This window comes from Opisthorchis viverrini (genome assembly GCF_000715545.1).
Source record: "Opisthorchis viverrini unplaced genomic scaffold opera_v5_39, whole genome shotgun sequence".
In the NCBI taxonomy this organism is placed as follows: domain Eukaryota; kingdom Metazoa; phylum Platyhelminthes; class Trematoda; order Opisthorchiida; family Opisthorchiidae; genus Opisthorchis; species Opisthorchis viverrini.
The window spans coordinates 410,198-434,248 of NW_008751696.1; the positions used below are offsets into that span (position 1 = coordinate 410,198).

Sequence of the window (24,051 nt, forward strand, 5' to 3'; positions counted from 1 at the left end):
CTGGGGCACTCGGCATAACGGAGGTTTCTGTTAATAGGTTGAAAAAAATTAGTATGCAGTTCCCCGCTGGTCGACTGTCAGAAAGACGTAAGTGGTCGCCGCTGAACTAAGATACCCACTGACCAGCCACAGCATTGGTACCGGTTAAAATAATACTTGCGTTAAATGTTGCTGGTCACCATTTCGTGCAAATACTTTACGAATGATTGTAGTCGATTATTGCTTCAACAGGTGGTGCGTGAAATCTGATTTCCGGTCACTGCTGCAGCTTACTGGAAAGACTAGCATTCCACCACTGAACTCCGAACTATTCACTCTTTGCCAGCTTTTAAGGATAAACTTGGTTAATCCATCACACCATTCGGTGCATAGTTTGCTGTCTTTCGGTAACCAGAACTAGATGAAAACTCTAACAGTAAACATACTTATCCTGGTTTTCAAACAGTTTTAGCTATTTGCGAGTGGTTGCAAAAATTCATAGAATTCCCATTCTCATTGCGTCGCCCAAGTGTCAACGCGCCAACCTATCTAAACCTCTTCAGTCAGATTTGTTCAGTGTATGCTGGTGGTGATAAAACACTTGTGTCGCACGTCGGAGGTCCACAGTTCCAATCTCAGCACGATTAAGAATACACACTGCGAATGGATGCTGAGAAGAGTAAAACTGAAGTCTAGTGCTTCTTTCCTTTGGTACTGACTCACCGGAATAACTGCACAAGTACTAGAGGAGAATTCCAACGCAATTTTATTTTTAAGCTGTGAAACTCTCAAGGATGTCCGTTTCCCCTGCCCTTATTTTAACCTGGAAAATTCACACTTACAAAGCATCGTTTAGGTTGTAGTTCAGTTAACATATGTGTAACTCTGATATGGCATGAAGATAATTTCTCAGATATCACATTGCATGCTTCGCGTTGATGAGATCAATTCAAAGACTGCTTTCCCCAATCCGCACTCGACAAGCATGGCGTTCAATATATCACAGCGCATATTCGGCTTAAGGCGGAGTAAGTTCAGTGCGAGACGCTGTTAGGTCAACCGTACCTCTCACTTGACTCCGTTCCTTTTCAATACGAACATTAAAATTTTCGACATAAGTCACTTGAGTCTTTTGCTCACTGTCTGTGATTAGTTTTCACTCGCTATACAATCAACTCCGGAAGGAAAATGTAGCGTGCTGAGCAGGTACAGAATACCATTAGAATAATTTCACTGATCCAATCGACAGCTGAAGATGGGCTGCATTCGGTGCGCGTGGCACTTACGGGTCTGTCTGGGGATACTCCCTGATCGAGCTAGAGAAGCTCAGTGGTTAAGGCGTGAACTTAATGACCGAGAAGTCCGTGGTTCGAACTCAACCTCGGCATCTTAACTGCTTCCAGTTAGGCTTGGGTAATTTAGAAGGGTGTCAGCCTTCGTGCTTCCTTCGGATGGCCTGGCGGCTAGGCACCGAAAAGGGTGTGACAACTGAACGACATTGCCTGATTGTTCTTGGATCACACCTGCAATCTTGTTGAGTATGGTTAGCATTCACTGATGAGTTGTACTGTAGGTACGAGAAATAAATCAGCTCACTGGACTCGATGGGAGGATAGCAGGTGGTTGATAGACGAAATATGTGCAAAAGAGATGTCGGGAAAAGCAATGGATTAACTGCAAAAACATTTGCTTGACGGGAAATTTTGGAACACAATCTGTAGCCTAAGTCGTCAAGGAGTGATACTTGGAGAAACAGGGGAGTAGCTCAAACTCTGCAAGGCGGTGCATGCTGAAATTGCCGGAGTCTGCAAAAAATATGAAAAATTTTGCGTTTGTGAAGCAATTAATTTATTTTGTATTTAGGCATCAGACCTTCCATCCATCTTCCCCGAGGCTTTCCGGGTCTGAAGAACATGAAAGTGAGAAAATCCCTATGGCAGACCAGAATCGTTGAAATAGGTCACCAGCATGTTCTATCCTGTGGAATCACTACTATAGACAGGTGATATTTGGCGACAATAAAAAGTGTTATCTGGACTGTCAAAAGGGTTTAGTTTGCTAATTGCATGGTATGGGAGGAGAAGAATGGATGCCTGGTTTACCATGCTTCATCGTTCACGGGAAAACGGAGGAAGCACGGTCGATACGTGCTTATCGAGCGCCTACTACCAACCTCCCACGGAAGAACTTGGAAATGTAATATCCCAATATAGGAGTGCCACGACACACACTCCTTCTTTGCCGACGTCACGGTTACTCTCCTGGGTCATGGACTGTCAAACTGCCCTGCGCAAAATAGGGACACAAACCCAAATCAAACGTGTGGTACATAGTGATAAGGCTTGTAGACAGCCAAAACAATCCTATCGGTACTTTGGACACGATAAATGGTGACATTTTCAGGTGACACTCTTACTCACGCGAAAACGTTTTCCTTTAGCGATGAGTCATGAAAGAATTCAGATAGTTTGAAGTGTGTTGGCTCTAGCATTCGACCCGGGCTAGGCTTAGTAACGTTTCGCACCCTTCCAGGACGCAATTTGATTTTTTAGTTGCGCAAAGCAACTAGTAAACATCCGCCAAAACCCCCATATTTGTTAAAAACTTGTTCTAATGTGAAATTAAATGGAGAAGGTCATGTGGAAAGGGATGGCTTTAATGGCATTTTTCACGCCATGGCTACTATAAGGATTAGCATTGCTCCTCTTCATATATGAACTCTGCCAGTTAGGTGCATTGGTGCGCATTGATTATTGTCGTTCCTTGTAAGACTATTGAACCAGGTTTTGTATCGATTTTTCTATCCCGCTGCTTATTGAGTTAGTTTTGTTACCACTGTTACTTGAACCATGCGTGCATTAAAAGCAGTAAAAGCTGTCAAAGAGATTTCAGAATGCTTATGAGTTCTCTCAAGTTATTCCCTTCCCTCACACAAGCCAGGAGGTTATTATTAATTTTTGTCAAAATAGGAAACGTTTGGTCTAGGATCTACTGACTTATGTCAGGGCAGTCTCCTTCAAGACGTTTCTTACAATCGCGACTTTAACACACTACTGACTTTCGGATTCCAAGGGCATCACTTTGTTGTTTGTTTCTCTATCTTTGACGTTCCACGACCTGGAAAACTATGCGACACAATTTTCGGTATCTCTGCATTTCACCCCTTGAAAATATATCATACTGACTATTTTTCCTATAGATTAATGAGTAACTAACGATATCACCGTGTCAGTATGATAACCAGTGCGGTACTAAGCAGAGGTATCCCTGTGATGCAGTCCCATACTAACAATTTTTATATGTGCGACAGCATGCCCCTGGTGTTATGTTGATATCATGCGATCATAGAAAATGAACAAGATCAAGATTAAGCCAGTGAAATCAGCATTCAGACTGACAAACATGGCGAAATGATTTGGGAACTAATTTAATAACTAGTATAATATATTTAATACAAACACAAACAAGACAAAAGTCCCGGTAAAGTAAACTTGCAAGTCTGTTAAAATATTACCACTTTAGAAAAATCTTTTGCACCTAAGTGTGGGAAGGTTATTTTTCACATATCTCCGGAGGCAAATTATTTGCGCCTGTCGGTCATCTTTTTCATACAACTCAGGATAAACGAGAAAAAATGCAAAGCATTTTCCCAAGCCTTGACTGAAGAAGTCGAGCATTTATTCCCAACATTTCAGAGAGATACGGGACATTTCCCAAACAAAACTGTTTGACCTTATACGGTTTCGGCTCCTTTGGTTGAAACCAAATAAGAGCACACACGTAGTCGGATAAAAACTTGAATACACCAAAACACAGCGGGAACTATTTTATTCTGCTTGCTTTGTGCTTCATTTTTAGCTCATGCTGATAGGCAGTACAGGCACGACAAGTCGTAAGATCTATTCAGTCTTGAAGCCAGTTGGTCAGACAGAGAAGTTTTGGAGCCTCCAGGAGAGTCGTTACCCACAAACAGTTGGCTCGAAAGCAAATGGGTGAAGATGAGACCGGTGGCCAACGGATAAGTTGAAGAGTGCTGAAATACTCGTTAGCAAGAGCTTACAACTTAGCTTATTTGCTATCACTACCCACCTCCCCAACTTGAAAGGATGTTCTAATTCATTCTCCATTCATTGCTTTTCTGGGCTGCAGCAAACGTTTCACCTACGGTGACTCGAAAGTCGCCATTGTTTGCATCAGACACGTTCATGTCACAAATTCAGTCTATTCTCTCCTACTTCCTCATATATCAACAGAAAGGGATGTACAAATCCGTCACCAACCCGTCTCCAGTGATCCTGGTTCTTGTGGTTAGGATAGCAGTTAGAAGTTACCAAAGTAACACTTGGTGACGATAAGAGGTAGGAAGGATTTAAGCCTGCTGAAATTGTATAAGCAGTCTGGGGGTGATAAATTCACCGGACAGTCAAAAAGGGCACACCTATTAATCTCATTTATACATGCAACAATCATATATCTTAATATGCTTCTTCCTGTAAGTGACTAGGACGAAACTTTAGGCCCTGATGGGAGTCACCCGAAGTAGTACAAAGGAAATTGCAATGAACCCGGAAAAGATGTCGGCTTAGAATGCGGTTGTGATGAAGCATTCTCGTAGAAAAACATTCTTATCCACTTTGTATGGTGAATCACGCACTGAAATCGGTCCGAAATACTCCGCATTTGAAGCTGATGAAGAATTTACAAAGGTTATAAGAAACACAATGAAGTGAGCTAGTAGTAGAATGCTCATCTGTTTTTCCCCATTTTTCACACTGTTGCCATGGAAATTCACGTAGTTCTATCCCCAGAAGACACCAGCGAGATGCTCATAAAGTGACTGGTTCGGGCTTAATGGTAAGAGGCCACCGTCATTCGATTACTATGAATATAGCGAACGTCATATGCCCAAAAGTTGCTGCTCACTGATCATATCTTCTTCCTTGAAAGCAAAACTTCATGCACTTTTACTTGAGGTAATGTTTTGCTTCAAATTCAGTAAATAAACATGAAACAATATTTTGATTTTTATCGGGGCTACAGTTACGGAAATACTTTATCTATAAAATATACACTTTCATATTCAAGTGGAAAAATAGACTGAATGAGAAAGAACAGCTTAGCTTTTTCGTGAAATACAATCATTTGCACACCGATTTGGTTTAACGGAAGACTCGGGTTCAAGTGAAACATAAGGTTGGTGGAAAACCCACGGGTTGTACCCAACTAATGAGCCCCAAAAAGGGAAAACTGGTAGCGGGCTGTTGAACGCTTTCCATAAATATTAGGAGCAGTTCCGCCCAAACAGAGGGATCTTGCGCTCCATTATCTGTTGGTGATAAACCAACATGCCCTCAGTCATATTTGTTTCGAATGTTGCCTGGAACACTGCAAGAAACTTTATTAATTTGGGACAAATGATCGGGTCAGAAGAAGCGTATCACGTCTACTTTTATGATCATCACCATCATCATCACAGACAGCAACATCAGTGCTGACACTGATGCTTCATTGCCGTACCCTTATTAAACTTATCTAATTAAAATTAAAGTTTTAGAATGAAAAGAAGAGAAAAGTGGGTGAGAGAGAAGACCTAGTGCTTGTCTTTTGCAAAAATTTTAAGGAGCCTATACCTCCAAGCCCTCGATTAGATAATCCGAAAAGAAGCTAGCCACAAACGTCAGCCATTCCGATCGACCTTCATTTCTTGCAATGCCCCCAGACAAGCGCAGATGTGGTCGCAGGGACTCCCTCCCCGATGGCGGACCGACATAACAACAGAAACTCTCTGCAGTTTCTTTCGAACCCTTCTGCTAAGTCATATGTTGTCAACCTGGTGGTTAGTGCCATTCTGAAGGAGACAAGGAGGACAGTGGTCGGCTCAGTAGACCGTATTTCGGCATGCGTGACAAATGGTCGGACCCGTCAGTTGATGATGCTGGAGGTGTTCCGTGAGTGAAGTACCCACCGCACTACCAAATACCCATTTTATCATTACCTTTTTCAGAATTTGTTGAGGCCATTTGATACCAGAAACGCTTCTGATGAATCGGCGGGAAAAAACCAGAGGATCTCTTACGTTTTCTGCCCACAATGGCCATGTCTCTCAACCATTCAACAATACAGCCCTTACTGTAACCTGAAATGTGCGACCCTCAAAAGAGCGTGACACTCCATTCTGACTCCACAGGTGATGCAAATTGACGAACATGATTTGAACCTTAAAAATATGTGCACTGGTTTATCGGACACACCTTCATCCGAACTAATGAAGCTATCGAGGCAAGTAAAGCCCTCCACAACCTCGAGTGCTTCTACCTGAAAAGTAACTGGAATGTACAGACACCGCACGTTTTGAAGCAGGACATCACACTTTGAAGGCAAAAGAGGCATCCCGAATGATGTTATGGCGGTGGTCAGTTTATCCTGCAGGGCTTGAGCCTTGTGTCCGCTTTCAGGAAGGAGGACGATGTCGTCTGTATAATCTAGATCGGCAAATTCTCATCAGCAAACGTTTGAACACCGGGGTGTTTTATGAATTTCCAGCGTTCACGTCACTATTTCACAGATGAGGAAGTATAAGTCTACCTGCTGATTTGCATCTACAAGCATTCTCCAAAAACATTTCATAATGACATTTAATTTCTTAGTTAGTAAAGCTGAATAAGAACCGTTTGCATTTTCGAACTAAAGTCCACACCATGAGAGGTTTTGCGCTGCAGTACGGAACTGTATGAATAACGGTAATGCTGTTAATATTATTAATAATGGGTTAATAATAACCAGAACAAATGTTTCACGAAGCCTCATAAGCCGCATTAAATGTGTGTTTTATACTGCTGCAATTTTAGATTCTTCTGTGGTGAGAAAGTATCAGGTTATGCTAACATGACATGTGCTTCAAAACCTAAGGTGCTAAACTAACCTTCTTCGGGGACTTAATAAAACAACAGATAGTATATTCGAAAAACCATTTGTACATTAAATTATTAGGACTTGATTTTTATTTTCAGCAACCTTTGAAATGAGGCACTCGAGTTTCGGTAAAAAGGGCAACTCCAAATGATACTTCTTTAACAGTCTTGTGAAAAGAATTTATATAGTTTATTAATGACGCATCTGTGGCATTATTACATCTAAACATGACTAGTGTGGCGCAGCAATATTGCAAAACCACATTAAATCCTTGGTTAGCCAATGACAGGAGTCACCAACATTTTATTCCTATACTTCTCCAACAAAAATGAACAGTTCGGTTACACTCAAAAAAGCACCCAGAAGACAAATAGACTTCTTTATTCCATTCACATTTTAATTCCGCTACTGTGACTCAACCATTAATTGCGTATGTCATTTCGGGCTGTCAAAGGTACTCTGGTTACAATATGGACACAAAATCCAAGGATGTTCCACTTTATGACTGCATTTTCACAGGAGTCAGGAGAAACCGTCTGAGATCTGGCACCAAGTAACAACTGGCCAGATAAACTTAACTCGTAAACCGGATCTGCGCCATAAGCAGCAATCTGGAGGACCCTGAGCATGGCCGGTGTACGGTTGACGTCCTTGTTTCAGACGTTTATAGCCTGACGGTCACCAAAGTCATCACTGGGAAAGAAGCCCGAAATTCGGCTGTGCGTAGTTAAGGGTGGGTAGGTTAAGGATTTTGGGGGTGTAAAAAACATTCTGCAAGTGATGCGAATTGTGACAACTTATCTCAGTTATCTGAACTTAAACAGAGTAAGTTTTGCTCAGCGTTTGCGAAAGAGTTTCTGGGAAGTTTTTGCGAAAAGCTTGCGTTAATTTCATGTGCTTACCAAGGCCAAGAGACAAACACCCGGGACTGTAAGTGAGGTTAGAAAACACATTTCCTCTAGAAGCGGAGGAGTCCTTCACTGGTATGCTATAATTGTGCCCATCTTATTTGAGGCTCCTTGCAGACGATGGAACAAGAAACGTGTCCACTTTGAGCTGAAGCATGAATCTGACACAAACCGTTTGCAGTAAGGGTATACAATACTTCACTGAGTAGTTTCCTCTTTGCCATGGCGATGTAGGGATATTCTTCGAGGTTAGAATTAAAAATTAGCTGCAATTACCCAGAGCCATCAAGATAGAGCAGTAGCTTTTAATCCAGAGTCTTGGAGGCATCGATTGATAAAGTTCATGTTTCCACACAATATTAGGCTTGTTCTACCTGATATTTTCTCACGTGAGTGTAGAGCTTTTACATCAGAATAGGTGTTCAGGCTACAACGACCTAATTCTCCCACAAATGATCTGGAGGAACGGAGGAAGATCGCAAAACCGTCGTCTCATGTGGCATTCACTGCTATGCAATAATGACAAAATGGCTTTTTCTGTATAGGTGTTAGACTAATGTGCGTCTACCCTTTCTAATTTGAGAATAATTAGGGTCGTTTAAAAAAATCACTTTCTCTTGTTATACAAAAATCTAGCACAGACAGATCGCAACTTCGAGTGCTTCATGATAAACCGTGTTGTTGTTTGATCATGTGGTTTCAATTCGATAAGATAATCGTAAATTTGTCTGTTTACCGCACCAACTAAAACACTTTCTTACTAATTGGAGCCAATTCACGGATTTTTCCTGTTGGAAAAAACAGTGTTACAAGACAAAGCCAGCCCTGGGATGTCTGCCCGTGAAGACCTAGCCTATCACAAAAGTTGCGGCTGTTCTTTCTAGCCTGCATGGATGACAAACGTTACCCTGACCGCACGGACAGGATCCACAATGGACACTGTGGCAAAGAGTTCAACGAAATTTTACCACAGTCTCTGGTGAGTTTATGCGGAAGTTAGTTGGCTGAGGTCGACTGCCATGCCAAGATGATCGTCAAACAAGCGAAACGCCAATTTTTCTGCAGCTACTAAGCCCGTGTTTAGGGAAAGATATAAGGATCACAAGTGGAGAAAAACCCGCCGCTTCCTTTGAACGTCGTNGTTTTAGGAAAGATATAAGGATCACAAGTGGAGAAAACCCCGCCGCTTCCTTTGAACGTCGTTAAAGTCCACTCGGACTGACTTTAATTACACGGCATAAAACCAGTCTGATTTAAAGTGAAAACCAGTCACTAGGAAATGGTTCAGTCAATTCATTCACTTAGTCGTCTGGTGAATCATCTAAAAGTGTCGTTATACAATAACTGGATACTTTACAGCAACGATGATTTGCACGCCACAAACTAATACACATTAGCCATGAATTCTGTGCAGGGGTTGCGTTATTCACCATTTGACCTACCAGTCTGTTTTGTGGCACAGATCGACATAGTCCTGCGAACCACTGAACTTTCCATGAAGTTCAGTTGTTTCCAATCCGCGTTCATTGTATCGTTTGAGTTTGCTTGGTTCAAGTAATTCAAGTTTGTAGCTGAACTTTTCTATTGTTTTAAATCAGGGGTACTTGGGTGTACTTGAGAATATTTGGTCGATTCGACAGACAGGAGCAAGTTGCAAATTAAAACAGAGTCTTTATAGACTACAGTAGCAACCTAATGTGTTTAATTGTTGCGCTCACCCGTGTCCCTCTTTCAAATTGTCCCCTGAACCTTGCCAAGCAGTTATATTTATCAGAGATCCTTTGTGGACTAAGCTGAACTCAAAGGTGTTCGGAACTCTGCAGAGTTCTATCTCAAAAGGCATGTGTGAAGGAATTTTCTGTTTTTTAAACCTAAATTGCAAGTCTTGTTGTCGTGTTATGCAAAGAAGGGGTGTTAGTTTTTTCAAAGCTAATTTGAAGTTGTATTTAGAAACATTACTCACATGATGAATCCTTTGTCTTCTTCCCGGACAGATTTTACAATTAATGTTAATACCACATGTATGGAGGCATCATTTTGGGCCAGTACAAGGTAAAATTCAGTGGAGATACATCAGTTCTTAGATTCAGATTCTCATTAGTGAGGAGCCGCAATAACGGATGAGACAGACCAGCTGTAGCACTTCTCTGCTACCTAGCTGCCATGTCACGCACAAAAGCATGGGTTACCCTAGCCTAGATGAGGGCAGTCGAAAGGCAGAGGTGAGTTAAAAACACAAAAAGAAAAGCAAAATGCTGTTGGTATTCTCCGTAGCCGGGCTATTTAAGCCTATGCACACGCTCTTGCACAGCCGCACTCCTATCTGGCTGAAGAGCGTAACCATGACCGGAACCCTTGTTCTCTTACCAGCCGATAGGGAAATATCACGTCTATTATAGTCGGGCGGCAATCAAGAGCTCAAGAGCACCAAAACGGCTGACAAACGTGACTAAGCCTGGAATACCAAAGGTTTGAAGTATACACACGTACAACAAGGGAAATCAGTTGAACTAAAGAAGTCCAACGACCAGTTACCAGGTTATCCGAAGAGATAACTTATCCTACAAAAAATAACTTACGCCTGAGTTTGCTCCCACAATACTGAGGAAACTTTCAACGGGAAGACCTCACTCCCGCAACAAGCCCTAACAAAATCTGTCAGAGTTAATATTCTGATCGTGCTGCATCACTCACTCAAACAAATACCACACAAGTGCCAGTAAAGTCCTCGCAGAAGAAATATTTGCCACCCGCATTCACTATACTCATTACGATGCATAGGGTATTGCACGCGGTATGAAGGACAGAGGTTTACGAGACACATTAGTTTCTTGATGTTTTTAGGCTGCGCAGTTCAAACTTCTGTCGCCGTTACTCCATTAGGGAAGTTGAATTGGAGTTTTGACTGTTCAGGCATTGAACGATTTCAACATCTCTACTCGAACTAATTCCCTTGCAATCCTGCTCCAAGCCACCGCTGCATGCCCCTAAAATCGATGAACGTAGGACAGTTCATTCATCCGCTATATTAGAGTTTTGCAATCGTGCTAGCAGGAAAAGGTGCAGGTACTTTGAAGAAAAAGCGGTCCTTGAGGTTGTGCCTGTCTTTAGACGTGAGCAGATCCGCAATTTGACGCCTTTTTATGTCTTTTTTTCATCGTCGGAGAAGCTAGTGGTCTCGTTCATTGTAGCTATTTGAATTCTTGTTGATCATTTTCGGTGTCCGATTGCTACATGCTAGCTATCCGCACTTCAATAATGGCTAAGCAAAAGCGGCTTTTAGCGTTAAGTACAGAGACCGGATCCATGCTCAGGAGATTTCGATGAGTATACAAAGAACTTTGAGTGATTTAGCTTATGATAATGTTAAAGAGGTACACGAGACGCACTTATTTCCCGCAGTATCACTTCAGCGTCGTACGCGATGCAAGCCTTCTTCCTTAGTGCTCCAACCAAAAGCCAAAAGATCTTCCTTGTAAAGTTTCTGCCCGTATTCTTCTTTTGTTCTGGGGGCTTTCTTCACCAACTTCACATTTTCCACTTGTGATCACAAGATATTGGTTCTCAGGGCCATTTGTTTACTAGCTGGTCTTCTTGTGATTGCGACATGTTAAGGCGTAAGCCACCCGCCATCCAAAGTATGTAACAAAATTAGGTGATGCATATGGTTTAGGCGATGTGGGAAGGTTCTCCGGCTCAGGTTTGGACAGTGTTTTGATGTCTTTAGTGTTGACGCTGAGATCATGCTCCAGAAAAAAATTGTGACTTGTGCGTGTGAAGGGAGAAGAACGCGCGCCCGACTGTGTTAGCGCTTAATTTTTGGCATGTAACCACAAGTGACCTGTGATTGTGACACCAAAGAGATTTTACGGGTTAGTGTCAATTCAGAGTGCGAGAAATAATGTCGTCACGAAGTGGAGTTTTGTAAACCACCAACGAAAGTTTATGGAGGCACCTGGCAACCTAGGTGGATCTCATTTGTGCACGCTTTAGCAGATCACAGTCTCTGTTAAGTCAGAGAATCCGAATAGTGACAGCACTTTTGACATGAGACTTTATGAAGCACACACAAGCTCGATGAAAACTATCCGTTGCATTGGCACAAAGCTGTAGTGGGGAAGCCAAGGTAACGGTCAGCAGTAGCATCTACTTATCGGTATCGACTTGCCATCTCGAGGTCTAGTTGAAGGGGAATATCGAGGTTTTTCCAGACGGAAAACGTACAGTGCATGAAATAATTAAATACCGGGGTTAAAGACCAGCAGGAAAGGAGCACTTGGCGCTTATCTCCACTGTACAGAGAAGAATGATAGTAAGCCCAAAGAGAAGCTGAGCTATTGGGGAATTGGGGTGATAAACCGTCACTGCACCGAGCTCATGCGATGGAAATCCGTCTCACGTCTTGATCACTCCGGTAAACAGTCTGTGAACATGAGTAAGACCACTTGTCCGCTGAATTGAAGTTAACAATGATCTAGTTTTTTTCAGTGGAAATGCGCATGAGGAATGCGGATCAACTCAGATAACTCCTACTCAACGACGAGAACGGTAAATCAGCTACATGGTGCTCATATTCCAGCATATAATTTCTCATCACATTGGCACCCCTGCTCGAAGGGACTATATAGTCCCTGAGTCCGAGGCAGCGTTTGGTTGTCCCGATTATTGCTACATGGAAGTGGGAAGGGTGTTCGTACCTTAGTTCTGGACGGATATATATCGAGTTTACCAAGCTGAGCAAAATCGAACTCCATTCTTCCCGAACTCCATGTCCTCTCGAAAACCCACACTGTTGTTGATTCCATCAATCGCGTTAGCGTAGAATCGGTGCATTTTTATAGTATTCAACACAGGTATTTCTGACCCTACTGTCATCCACTCCACTGTTAGTCACCTTGTTGTTCCGGTAGGTATCACTTCCGCATGAGCGGACTTGTCAACGTTTTAGAGCCTAAATTCACAGCACCAGTACTGAATTGGTGGGGTTTGCGGTTGGTGTAAATGCGTCTTTGGTGTACTCTTTCTTTTTACATGGCTTCGCTTCTTCCGCGGAACACTTACAAAATATCCCATTGTTCTAACACACACTGCCAGAAAGAATTATATTACAGACGTAACGTGAAAACACCTACTAAGTAAAATTTTTCACAGCTTGTAACCGGACTTCTTAAGCAGTGATATAAAAGCATAAATCAATAACATGCTCACCGCGTTTGCGCAGGCCCATCACTTCATGTTACCGCTGCATCTAACATGTACTGTAACCTTTGTTGGAACATAAAAACAAACCGGGAAGGGTGAAAGGTACTTGGGCTATCCTTGAAGATTACTTCAAAAGGAATGCTCTTTTCGGTCACAAGCATTCTTTGAACATGAATATATTTCTCCTCCTAGTCACCATGCAACCTGTTCAATCACTTCCAGCTTTAAGTGTAATATGTAGGGTTTGCCTGGTCCCGGCCAGATTCACCGGATTCGCCTGAACATCCCAGATCGAGTTTGTTCCTGTCCTTTAGTGACTGAAAGGCGCGAGCAAAAAAGAGTGTGGCACTTCTCTAAGCAGTCAGAATGTACTCAGATAGAAAGCGCGAGGAGTCACATAATAAGGTGTCTTACGTTACTTTGAACTGGGTATTAGATGGAGCGTGGACAAGGGTCGGAAGAAAATTATTCTACGCAGCAACTACCAATAATGAGACAAACTTTTGCCTGGTAAAAGCATGTGCTTTGAGCTTAAAAATATTCGCATCACATCGCCGCCATGTGTTAGCTCGCTCAACGGCGAAAAATTGTTGACCAAACCTTGTTCAAACAGGGCATAAGCAAGCATTGGATCTCCTCGGAGGCGACGATAACTCAGGGGGGAAGTCAAGCGCTGTGGGACGCCTATCATGGCCCACTGATTTAAGACCGGCAACAATTTTCCTAGCAGCTCACTCAACACGCCCAATGAGGGTTACGTCATTCAGGCGTCCTGAATGGGCGACTTGCTTGGCATATTCAAGAAGCTGTCTGACCTAGGCCCCTCAGGGTTTTTGGATGACCGAGCAAGTAATACGGGAGAAGGTGCGTCAACTCATCCGAGGAACAGTGAATGCCATTCGAACCGATTTCTGAAGAAAGCCAGATGCCTAATTCCTTTTTGGCATCCATCCTGTTGATCTCTTCAGGTCCATTCTCATCATCCCCGACAAAGCCGTTCTCTGAGTTTCCTCCGAATGACATAGGAATACATCTTTCCTTATTCAGGGGAAAGTGGATGTCCAAGGGCCACTACTTTGCACCGTCTGCATTTATTTGGAGGTCACTGGTGTCTGAGCACCAGGACTTCAACCCGTCTGCAAGATGTAGACATGGGCGTGAGAGGACGTTGGGAAGATCATGAAAAGAAATGGTCCCAAAGCGGAACCTTGAGAAATTCCAATAAAGACCGGCGCTGGAGAAGAGTAGGTTGAGCCCACTTTCATCTGCAATGTTCTGTCTGATGGGGTTGCCCTCATCCGGCGTCGACCGTCCCACGGATCCCCGTAAGACTCGAGTTTTTTAGAACAGCGGGACGTGTAGGGCTCGATCAAAGTCTTTAGAGGAGTCAAAAAATATGGCATCCAACATGAATCTCTAAGCCTTAACTTGATTTAAGCTGTCCATAAATACGAGCAAGTTCGTTGCGTGCTTAACTTCGGATTTCAAGTTATAGGTAGTGACGTCATTTGAGATGGTCCGCTTCGGAATGCATTCACTTTGCACTGTACGCATGTAAGACCAATAGATCCGTAGATCGACGGCACCTCAGGTAGAAATGACTTGCTAGTGCGAACGATATCTCCATCGTGATCACTGAATGGACCTCATCCGGCCCCGACGCGCAGTATGGATTTGTCTTGCGTTTCCCTTCCGTGGAGAGCCAGTTGGTTGGAGACCGTTTTTGATTAGGCCTCGGCAGGATTGGGTGTGACAAAGTCACTGGGGCAGAATACTGGCCTACACACTGCTCTTCAATTACCACTGTTGGGCGTTGGTGGGGCCCCCGTTCTTGTCCCTCAAGGAGAACGTGGTTGGCTTCTTCCTGTGGGGATGTTTTATGTACTTAAACAGCACATATTTTCCAGGCGAGATTTATTCTTCTGGCTCGTTTTCGTATTTTCCATCGGCGGTTTTCTGACATACAGCGGTTTCAAATTCTTACAAAACGCAACTTCATCTTCTGTTCCCTTTGTAGTTAATTTCTTAATAAATAACTGAATCCTCTCTCCCAGAAGACGCGACATCCTTTTAAGTAGCTTGCGGCCTGTCCGACTGCTCGCTGGTTTTCTTGAGAAGAACATCGGATCAGCATTGTGGACTTTCGGGACATTTGCCCTGTATAACTCTCTCAATGGAGCTAGTCCTAAGTAATGTTGATCAAGGACGCGCACTCTTGAGAAGTTTTCGCATAAATCGCGTCTGGACTCAGATATGTGTCGTCCCTAAGAGACACTGAACTTTGGTGGTGCGCAGAAACATTTTGAGTCAAAATATGAATGGGCCTAAATCACTGTAGAATCTGCTTTCACTAGTGATCGGAAGTTTAAAGTTTGCTGCCTTGAAGTTGGGTTCAGAAGTGACCCTACCCATGGAAGAGAGGTAGTTGTCGTTACTTGATGGGGAATATATCAACCACAAACGACCTTCTTAGGTAATTTATGTATGTAGAGCACCAACGTTCCAATCCCTTGTTGCTTATTCCACAGCACATTTATGACACTTCAGCCAAGTAAGCCGGAGGTCACAAAATAGCGGACAAAAAGAAATAAGTGGCCTAAAACTTTCATTGGCCTATGAAAATTGACGCACAATGAGACCTCTTCAAAGACAGAAAACGCATCAAAGAAGACGAACAGTGTATTGAAAGCGTGACACGAATATGTTGTTGGTGCTCAAAAGTGGTGATGGTTTGGGATGTCCCTCACTGGCTATGGAATGTGCCCGGACTCTATGCTTTCATGCCGCCGGCAGACAACAGGTCAGTGAGAATTGAAAGAAGGACAGCAACGAGAATTTAAGTTTTAATATGAAGATAAGCACGTGTTCGATAACTGATTCTTGCATTACTCTCTCTTTGGCGTGCGTCTGTGAGGGAACTATTCAATGGGCGCTTACAATAAAGTAGCAACTTGGCGCCAACAAAGCAGAATAGCTGATCAATTGGCCGGAACTGTCTAAGATTCCTCAGCCATCCGCAGTTAACCTCTGGGAATCGCATTAAATGTTCCAAGTAAATTAAAATGGGTAGAATACATCATCTGCCTGTTTCCAGCGGCGGTCGGCAACTGAGTTCAAAAATATATTAAGTTGTTTAAAGGGGAGTGAATGGAACCGAAACCAAGACGCAGTCAAAATTGATGTCCGCACAGAGAAGGATGTAGGCCTGAAAGGTGCCTAAAACGTGACGTTTGGTCATACTGAGGTGATCTCAGGGTGGCGTGAAACAAAATGCTGAGTTCACAAACACTGCAGGAATGTCCTAATTTGACTAGAAACACTGGCTGTAAAATGGGGCTACGGACTTTCGCAACTGATACAACAGCATGAGCTGCCTTCGACACTGTTTTCCCCATAGAAAGCCAGTAATATATGTCCCGCGTTTATAAACTGTGGGACAGCAGCGGCTTACTCGAGAGATTTGATTTGGCTGAACTAAAGACTAGCTGAACCACACAGATGTCCACCATCCAGCCTATTCACCGACGTTTGTCCTCCGGATTAATCAGAAAGCCGGCAACTCCGGGTACGAACTAAGGTTTTGTATTTTGGAAAAGCAATACCCGACGGGTGCAATCTAAATCTCATATAAGTAGCACGCATGATAAACCGGAAAGTTTTCTCGCATAATGCCACTACTCGGAATTGACCGCTGTATCTGAAAGGTAAATGTCTGCATTTGGTATCGAGGGGGTTACTTCGGCAAACTTTTATGTAGTGAACTGGTACAGTGACCTTTGCTGGAACCCCAACCTGCCATTTAATCCACGACAAGTTTTCTGTGGACACGTTTGGGGTGGATACTTGTACTTTTCTGAAGTCAAAGCCAACAAGGCTTTATTTTTGTTGGCCTCATAGCCGCTTAGTGACTGAGTGCACAAGTTAAAACACGTGAAGTGTATATGCGTACCAGCCATTGGGGAAGCTCATTTCCGAGCCCAGAGAATTAATAATTTAGCAACACCAGCACTGCGTAATTATGGGTCAAAATCCTAAAGCCCTAGTAAATGTAACTTTTGCGGAAATTCTGATGGGTGCAACCAACTTTGCGCATATTCACTGATTAATGCAGGGAACACCTAGCTGACGTTTATCAAACCAGCCACGAGTAAAAAGCGCGCAATGTTATTCTTTGGCGGAGTTGATTTACTTCCATCCGTTCCCGGCCATTGCTGATACACGCTTAAAAGACAAGAAATTTTGTCCACTTACCAATGGGCCCGAAAAGGAGAAGCCCGACGCTTTCGTTTGTATTACATTTCTGGATCATCTTTGTCCTAGCGGCTACAGAACATATAGCCAACACCATATCACCCTGCTTGTAATAGATGTCTTTTTGAGAATCCAGTACACTTCTGCTTTTCTTACCTTCTGGTGGTGAGGAGTACTAACTGGAATATGACGCCGCGGAACACCTGATGGACTAGCCCATTCCAAACAGCCGAACAAAATTTACTATTGCAACAAACGCTAGACGCCTTGGTTGTTCGCCTATATTGTGCAATGTTGGACGAACTTAATCACCAATGCATTGGTGTATAATGTGTTTACACATCTGCATCATGGATGCTGTCGGGGTTATTGAGTTTGTAAATTTCGCACCACTGGAGTTTAGTCACCAATCTCAGTAGGTTTGATACAGAAATTAACACTTTAGAATGTTGGGGAAACGGTACCAGACAAAAACAATACCAAAGGCAATTTAAAACGCCATGAATTGCCTTGATCCCACCTTACAAAAGCCCAGAAAACGGGCTCAATCACGCTGACACGCTGCTTCAGGTTATATGTAAACAAAAATGAGGAGTTAATTAAGACACAAAGTTTAGCTGTCATGGAAATAAGACAATTTTAACATGCATTTCAAAGGCAGGCTTAGATAAAACAACTCAGATTGCGCCCGTGACATATGGTATTATCGTTAAACTCCTGCATATGTGTTGCTTGCCACGGCGGGCGCAGCGTGAACATTTGGAGGACGAGTTATGCCGAAAGTCCACAGGGGTGAGAGTAAGTATGGGCTCTCATACAAGCCACATGGCCATGTAAATTTTTATGGTGATGATAGTAAATCTGTCACCTTTACCGGCACTTTCTGGGTGTGCATGCCGTACAAGGCGGAGAGAGTTCTTCGGTAACACAATTCGAAGTGCTGCATCGTATCACCTTAGAGCAGGCTACATTATAATCTACCTGAGTTGCTTCACCTGTGCTATCTTAAGCTGTACCAGGTGATTGTTTTTCGAAGCTTTTCACGGCCTAGCTTCACAACCACTTCCCACATCTTCGGGCGACTTTGCGTCCAACACCAGCTTTGGGTCTAAAGGTGAGTGGTTTATCCACGGAGAGCAGTTCACCACCACCGACAATGTCCTCCAGGATAATATTGATCGTTCTGCTTACTGGGTAGCCATAAAAACACCGCCACAATTACTGGCCATCTGTATACCCGCAAGATATTTACCTACCTTAGTTTATCCTGCGTCACGCACTGTGACTATCCGGCGGATGTCTTTAGTTTGCAGTTCTCCGGGAGATGGTGCCAGCCACACTGAAGCAAAATAAAAACGAGCATCTGGAAACAAACAAAATAAAGACCATTGATCGAGGTTGTAATAATAATGATGTTTATTAAAAACTGATTGGTTGCATATTTTCGGGTATACCACAGGCCACTGATCGACTCTATGAGTAAACAGGTCTCTTGTGTGAGGGAGCTGCAGTACACCAGTTTTCCCAAAGTAGCGACCTTAAACGACCAAACCACTGTCCGTTTGATGGTGAACACTTCTTTGCTGTAGCCAACAGTAATGGTAAGCAAACAAAAATGCATCCAGCGGACGGTTAAGCAATCCATACTACGCTTCAGGAACTTAAGCAACTGCTCAGTCCATTCGGTACTCTATAAAATACTATATCTTCCAAATACCAGTCTGTTCATCCTATCGGCGTCCGTGAACTTTTGTTCGGAGTAGGTTTTAGCCCTCGAGCGCCCACTGCTTTTTTCAGGTTTCAGTGGTCAGGCGGAATCATTCATCAGTGCCTTAAGTATAAGGAAAGTGACCAAAAACGGAATTTTATCCGCATTCTGAAGGCAGTAAAAGGAGCCGAATACGAATTCCTCTGATAGAGTGTCGCCAGCGGCGGCAGTGATCCGACGCGGATTTTGAACAGTTGAGTTTCCACAGTGCATAAGTGACTTAATCACGGACGGGCAATTAGAAAACGCTTGGAACTATCCGCTCAGCAGCAATGCAACTGCTGGAACAAACTAACTGGTATCACGGCGAAGTCGCGTTGCTTCATGGGGGCCAGTGTTTGCTTGTCGGCTAAGGCTGCAGATGTCCTATCCAAGCACCCGAACTCTCTCTTTCAATAGGTACTAGACAGCCTTGAGCTTGGCTTGGCCCAACTCTGCGGAAGTGACACGTAAAACAAGCTCGGTCAACGAATGCGTACACTTTTTGTTCAAGAACCGGCTGATTTTAACGCGGAGGTGTTTGCCGACTACCTTGGCCGCCCAGCAGAAGTAGACCAGAATTACTTTCGCCGAAACTATGATATTTGCAAAGCTGCGAACTTTACAGCGAGCCAGTTTAATATCCTTTAGCGGGGTGTAGCTCATGGCATTTTGTTCAAGATAACAGACAACCACTGATTTGCACTTTATTAATAGTTCACGAGAAAGGCACGACATCAAACAGTGGCATATTTTGGCGTCCCGCGGTGTTCTTTAAAAGTGAAATAATATCTACAGAATATTCATTTAAAATTTTACCCGGGTTCGCGGGTGAATAGAGTGTGCCTAATAATCCTCAGAAAACTAATTAAATGAGTTTGTACAGAGAACTCGTGGACAAAGCGGTTCTACAGGGAACCAGCCTTTTATCTGGTATTACATTGGAGTACTACTTGGTGCGCGACGCGGGTGTCCTCTGTGTGACTGATTCTCATTCTCAAACATGCACAGGTAGTTACCATAGACTGCAGAATTATGAGATATCTGTATGAAAATTACAAACATAACGATAACTTTCGCATTGAAAATAATTAGGCTTCCTATCAGGAATATGGCTTAAAGCCGAAAGACGCTGACGTAAAATAAGGTCAAACATCGTCGGCCAACATGATAAACTCACGCGCCGTCGCATACCTTGTTTGGTCATAGTAACTGCCGGGCCCGTGTTTGTGCGACGCTGATTATGGGGCCCCAAATATACACAACAGCCTAGTCAAGCAGCCAAAGGTGTTCCTCCAACTCATACCTGTTTGCGTTGTCATCTACCTTGGATACTTATAACTACTGCCAAGCTTGTACACATAATAATAATAATAATAATAATAATAATAATAATAATATATTCNTTGTGGGTGGCATACCGTCTGGCATGATCATGCGTTTACAGTCAGGCTGGGGTATGATAGGGGGATTTGCGGGTAGTGGGGATTGCGCGAAAAAGAGACGATGTCATAAACAGTGGGAGCTACATGATTAACTAATAATAATGTGTCTTTTGCAACTTGTAGGGAACAACAGGCATGAAGTCCGAATAATTCAGAGACTCGGTCAGCTGACATGAATTAAAACAGGAAAACCATTGCTGGCCATGAGTGACCTTGGGCGGTTGGGTAAATGGTCGGAGTCATAACGAGCAAAAGTGGAGGCGGAGATGGAGTAATTCGAATTGGGAGAACACGGCAAGTTTGGTCCCAAAAATATGGTGCAATCTGAGAACAAGCAGACTCACTGGTTGCACTGTTGCTGGAAAGTCAGGTGAAGGGGTTAAGTTGGATGGGGACACAGAAGCAGTTGAATTCGAACGAGTAGTCCCACAGGTTGGAATGAACGTTGGAATGAATGAAGCCAATATGGGATTGTAGGTTTTCTTGTTCCGCTTGGTGATCCCGGAGTTGTAGATCATAGGCCAGGTGGAGTGGAGATCAGCCAACCAGGTCGTCCAAAGCGGGCACTTCCGAAGTTCAAAGTTTGGGAAGATGAGGAGAGATTCGCAAAACATTGTGAGTTTGGGGGGATATAAAATGGGATAGTATGCATTAATTTACACAGAAATAAAAACTTGGCGTCTGATGCAAATAAAATGATGACAAGTGACTACATGGAGTAGTAAATAGATAGATTTGTACTTAGTAGGCTAGCGACCAGGGGCTGAGTTTGCTAACATACGATATTATATTACAAGGGGTCTAGTCAAAGCCGATATAAGCGCACAGAAGCGTGGTATGGGAATCAGATGTGCAATGGCTGGCTGGAATGGACTCCTAAGCTAACTGGTTAATCGAGTGTTTATTACATGAGTTGGATAATACCAGGAGAGAAAGTGTGTGCTTAAGAAACTGTCGCCAGTCCCCGAAGAACTGCTCTCAGCTCTAATCTGTAGGTGATGCTTAGCGATGAAGACTTTCGTGTCTACCACTGGGATTGGTGAGTAGATGTATTATCTGTTTGGATGACGGAATGGGCCTTGGTGTGGTGTAGCCTCTGTTCTGACGAAAGCAGATAAAACTATGCTCGCCGATGAATGCCATGGGTATTGCAGAGTATCTTCGGGCTATCCCAAGGGATCTTATAATTTTCTTTTTTTCTTCACTTTTTTTTACAGATAAGAGGCCATTTTTTATCTGTGGTTTATGGCATTGCCAGTTGCATAAGTCTACCGAGGCGAGCCAAACACCAGCGGCAACAAACGGAAGTCAGCAGTACTTTCTTTGATTTCCTGAATTTAAAGGCCAGACTCAGAACCATCGGTGATGGGCGATGCACCCGTGCTACTGGAGAGGTGGCGGGTATACGACTCCCCAATGGTGCGATTTAACAGGGCGACCCTCCCTGTAGGGCGTACCCGTCCACCACACTAGGTTTTTCTCCCTCGTGCATGCTACCAGATCTGCAAGGTGGAAAGTCATCCAAGCAGTCAAAAGTGCGGTTTGGGCGTTAATAAATACTCCAGCTACCATTTATTGGTCGGGGGAATGCAAGGCCAGTAAAGACAGCTCAGTCAATCCGAACAAGCAGCAGCATACAGACGCTGGTAGAGGCAAGTCGCGGAGAATAAGTGAAATGACAGCTGTCAATGAGTCGGCGGGACTGGAATGTTGATATTCACGGCAATTGCACCATGGCTAAACGGCGTCGGAGCGTGGTGTGGGCTGCCACGTCGGGCAGAAGCGTACCGCGATATCGTGTGTGGGAGGGTTTAGTGGAACCAATCATCAAATGGATATTTATAAGCGCAGAATGCGCTCTGATAATGAAATGAAGAAATAAATCGACTTTGGTTTGGTTATTATCAGTTAGAGTTAGGCTGAAAGCACCAGTTTCTAGACAGAGCTGACAGAGTAATCCGAGATAGGGACTCAACTAGGACGAGGCATTAGTTGACTTGGTAGGAGAAAACAACCAGGCCAGTAACACAGCATAATTAGAATTAGTAGGTGATGAAGTCGTGCAGTGATTTGGGGAAGAAATAGCTAATTTTGGTTTGGCTTTTGTCAGTAGAGTTTGGACGAGAACAATAGACGCTAGACAGAGTTTATAGATTTCATTTTATAGTTTTCAGATTAAACCACATTTTTGAGACAAAACTTGACATGTGCTCCCAATTTGAATCAACCCATCTCCATCTCCACTGTTGCTCGTTGTGACTCCGGCCATTTACCTAACCGCCCAAGGTCGCGCATGGCCAGCAATGGTTTTCAGTTTTAGTTCATGCCACCTGACTGTCTTTGATCTAGTCGAACCCCATGCCCATTTTCCCAAAAAGTTGGTAACAACCTATTATTGCTATATCATCAGGAGTTCCCCATGGTTTGTGACATTGTCCTCTTTTTGTGGAATCCGTACCCCCACAAATCCCTCAGTCATGCTCCATTCTGACCGTAAAACTATGATCATGCCAGACGGTATGCCACCCACAAGCTGGGAATAAACATTATTATTATTAGTCCGGCGTGGGAACTAGACTAGTACGAGGTGTAATTTGGTACGGGGAAAAAGGGAAAAAAGAAAACAATCAGGCCAGCAATGCTGCATATTTAGATCAAGTTGGCATTTAGTCCTTTATAAGCTTAAAACGGGTCAAGAGGATGGGAAGAAATGATAGCAGGATCCTTTACTCGCCTACAAACCGTAACGTCGCTCAACTATTATGTGCACTGGACCTGATTCGTAGATGATGTCAGAGGGCAGTTGAGTATTAAGTAAGGCGGCAGCAGGTTCACAGGTAGGGAATTTGTCTACAGACTGAGAAAAAGCATGGTGATGCGTGATGCTTCGCAGCTGCTCAGGAAGGCTGTTCCAGACGCGAGCTTAATAAACTAGAAAGAAGTAGTGGCGTAGGTTTGTGCGAGCTGGGGGACACACCCAGAGATTGCAGGAGTTGCGGAGTCTGTAGTGAGGTTGTGAGTTTATGCTTGGTCTAGCCTCTGCTATAAAGGCGTTCTTGTGCAGCGAACGGTGCAAGAGAGCTAGATTCTATTTTAACCGTCTGAGCCATGGTGGTTCGAGGCCTAGGATTTGACAGCGGGAGCGGTAAGAGGGAGGGTTTGACCGAGGAAAGAGTTTTTTCGTAAATGAGCGATGGACGTTTTCAATTGCGAGTCTGCAACTTTGGGTGTGGAGGGAGGAGGACGAGGGACAGAATTACACGATTGGTCATACGCATAGCATAAAGATTGCAACCATCGTGTCTGGAAGGTGGCAGGAGCGCAGTATTAAAAAACTGAACCTGCGCGCTCTTCAACCTGAAATTGCACCTGGTGGGAAAAGCTAATAGTACAGGAGTATCCGAGGCCGAGATCTTTGATCTCCGTGGAATAGCTGATAGGATTTCCATTAATTGTGAAAGTTTCAGCCGGAAGAGAGCAGCGGCAGGAAGTTGTGCAGGATTTTGTGAAGGAGAAGCTTAGGCCAGATTCGTTTGACCAGCGAGTCAGTGAACCTAAGCCTTGCTTAATCTGGTGAAAATCAAGGGCTTTTTCAGAGAAGGGGAAT

The 24,051-nt window shown here is 43.6% G+C and overlaps 1 protein-coding gene across 1 annotated transcript in view; it reads left to right on the forward strand.

Annotated features, from left to right (window-relative positions):
- T265_02962 (hypothetical protein) overlaps positions 1–24,051 on the forward strand; it is a gene marked incomplete at both ends in the record, with an annotated part of 89,270 nt that overhangs the window by 55,765 nt on the left and 9,454 nt on the right. Inside the window, one exon of the mRNA XM_009167341.1 lies at positions 21,662–21,863. Within this exon, the coding sequence (XP_009165605.1) occupies positions 21,662–21,863 (202 nt within the window). The remainder of the gene's footprint in view (positions 1–21,661; positions 21,864–24,051) is intronic.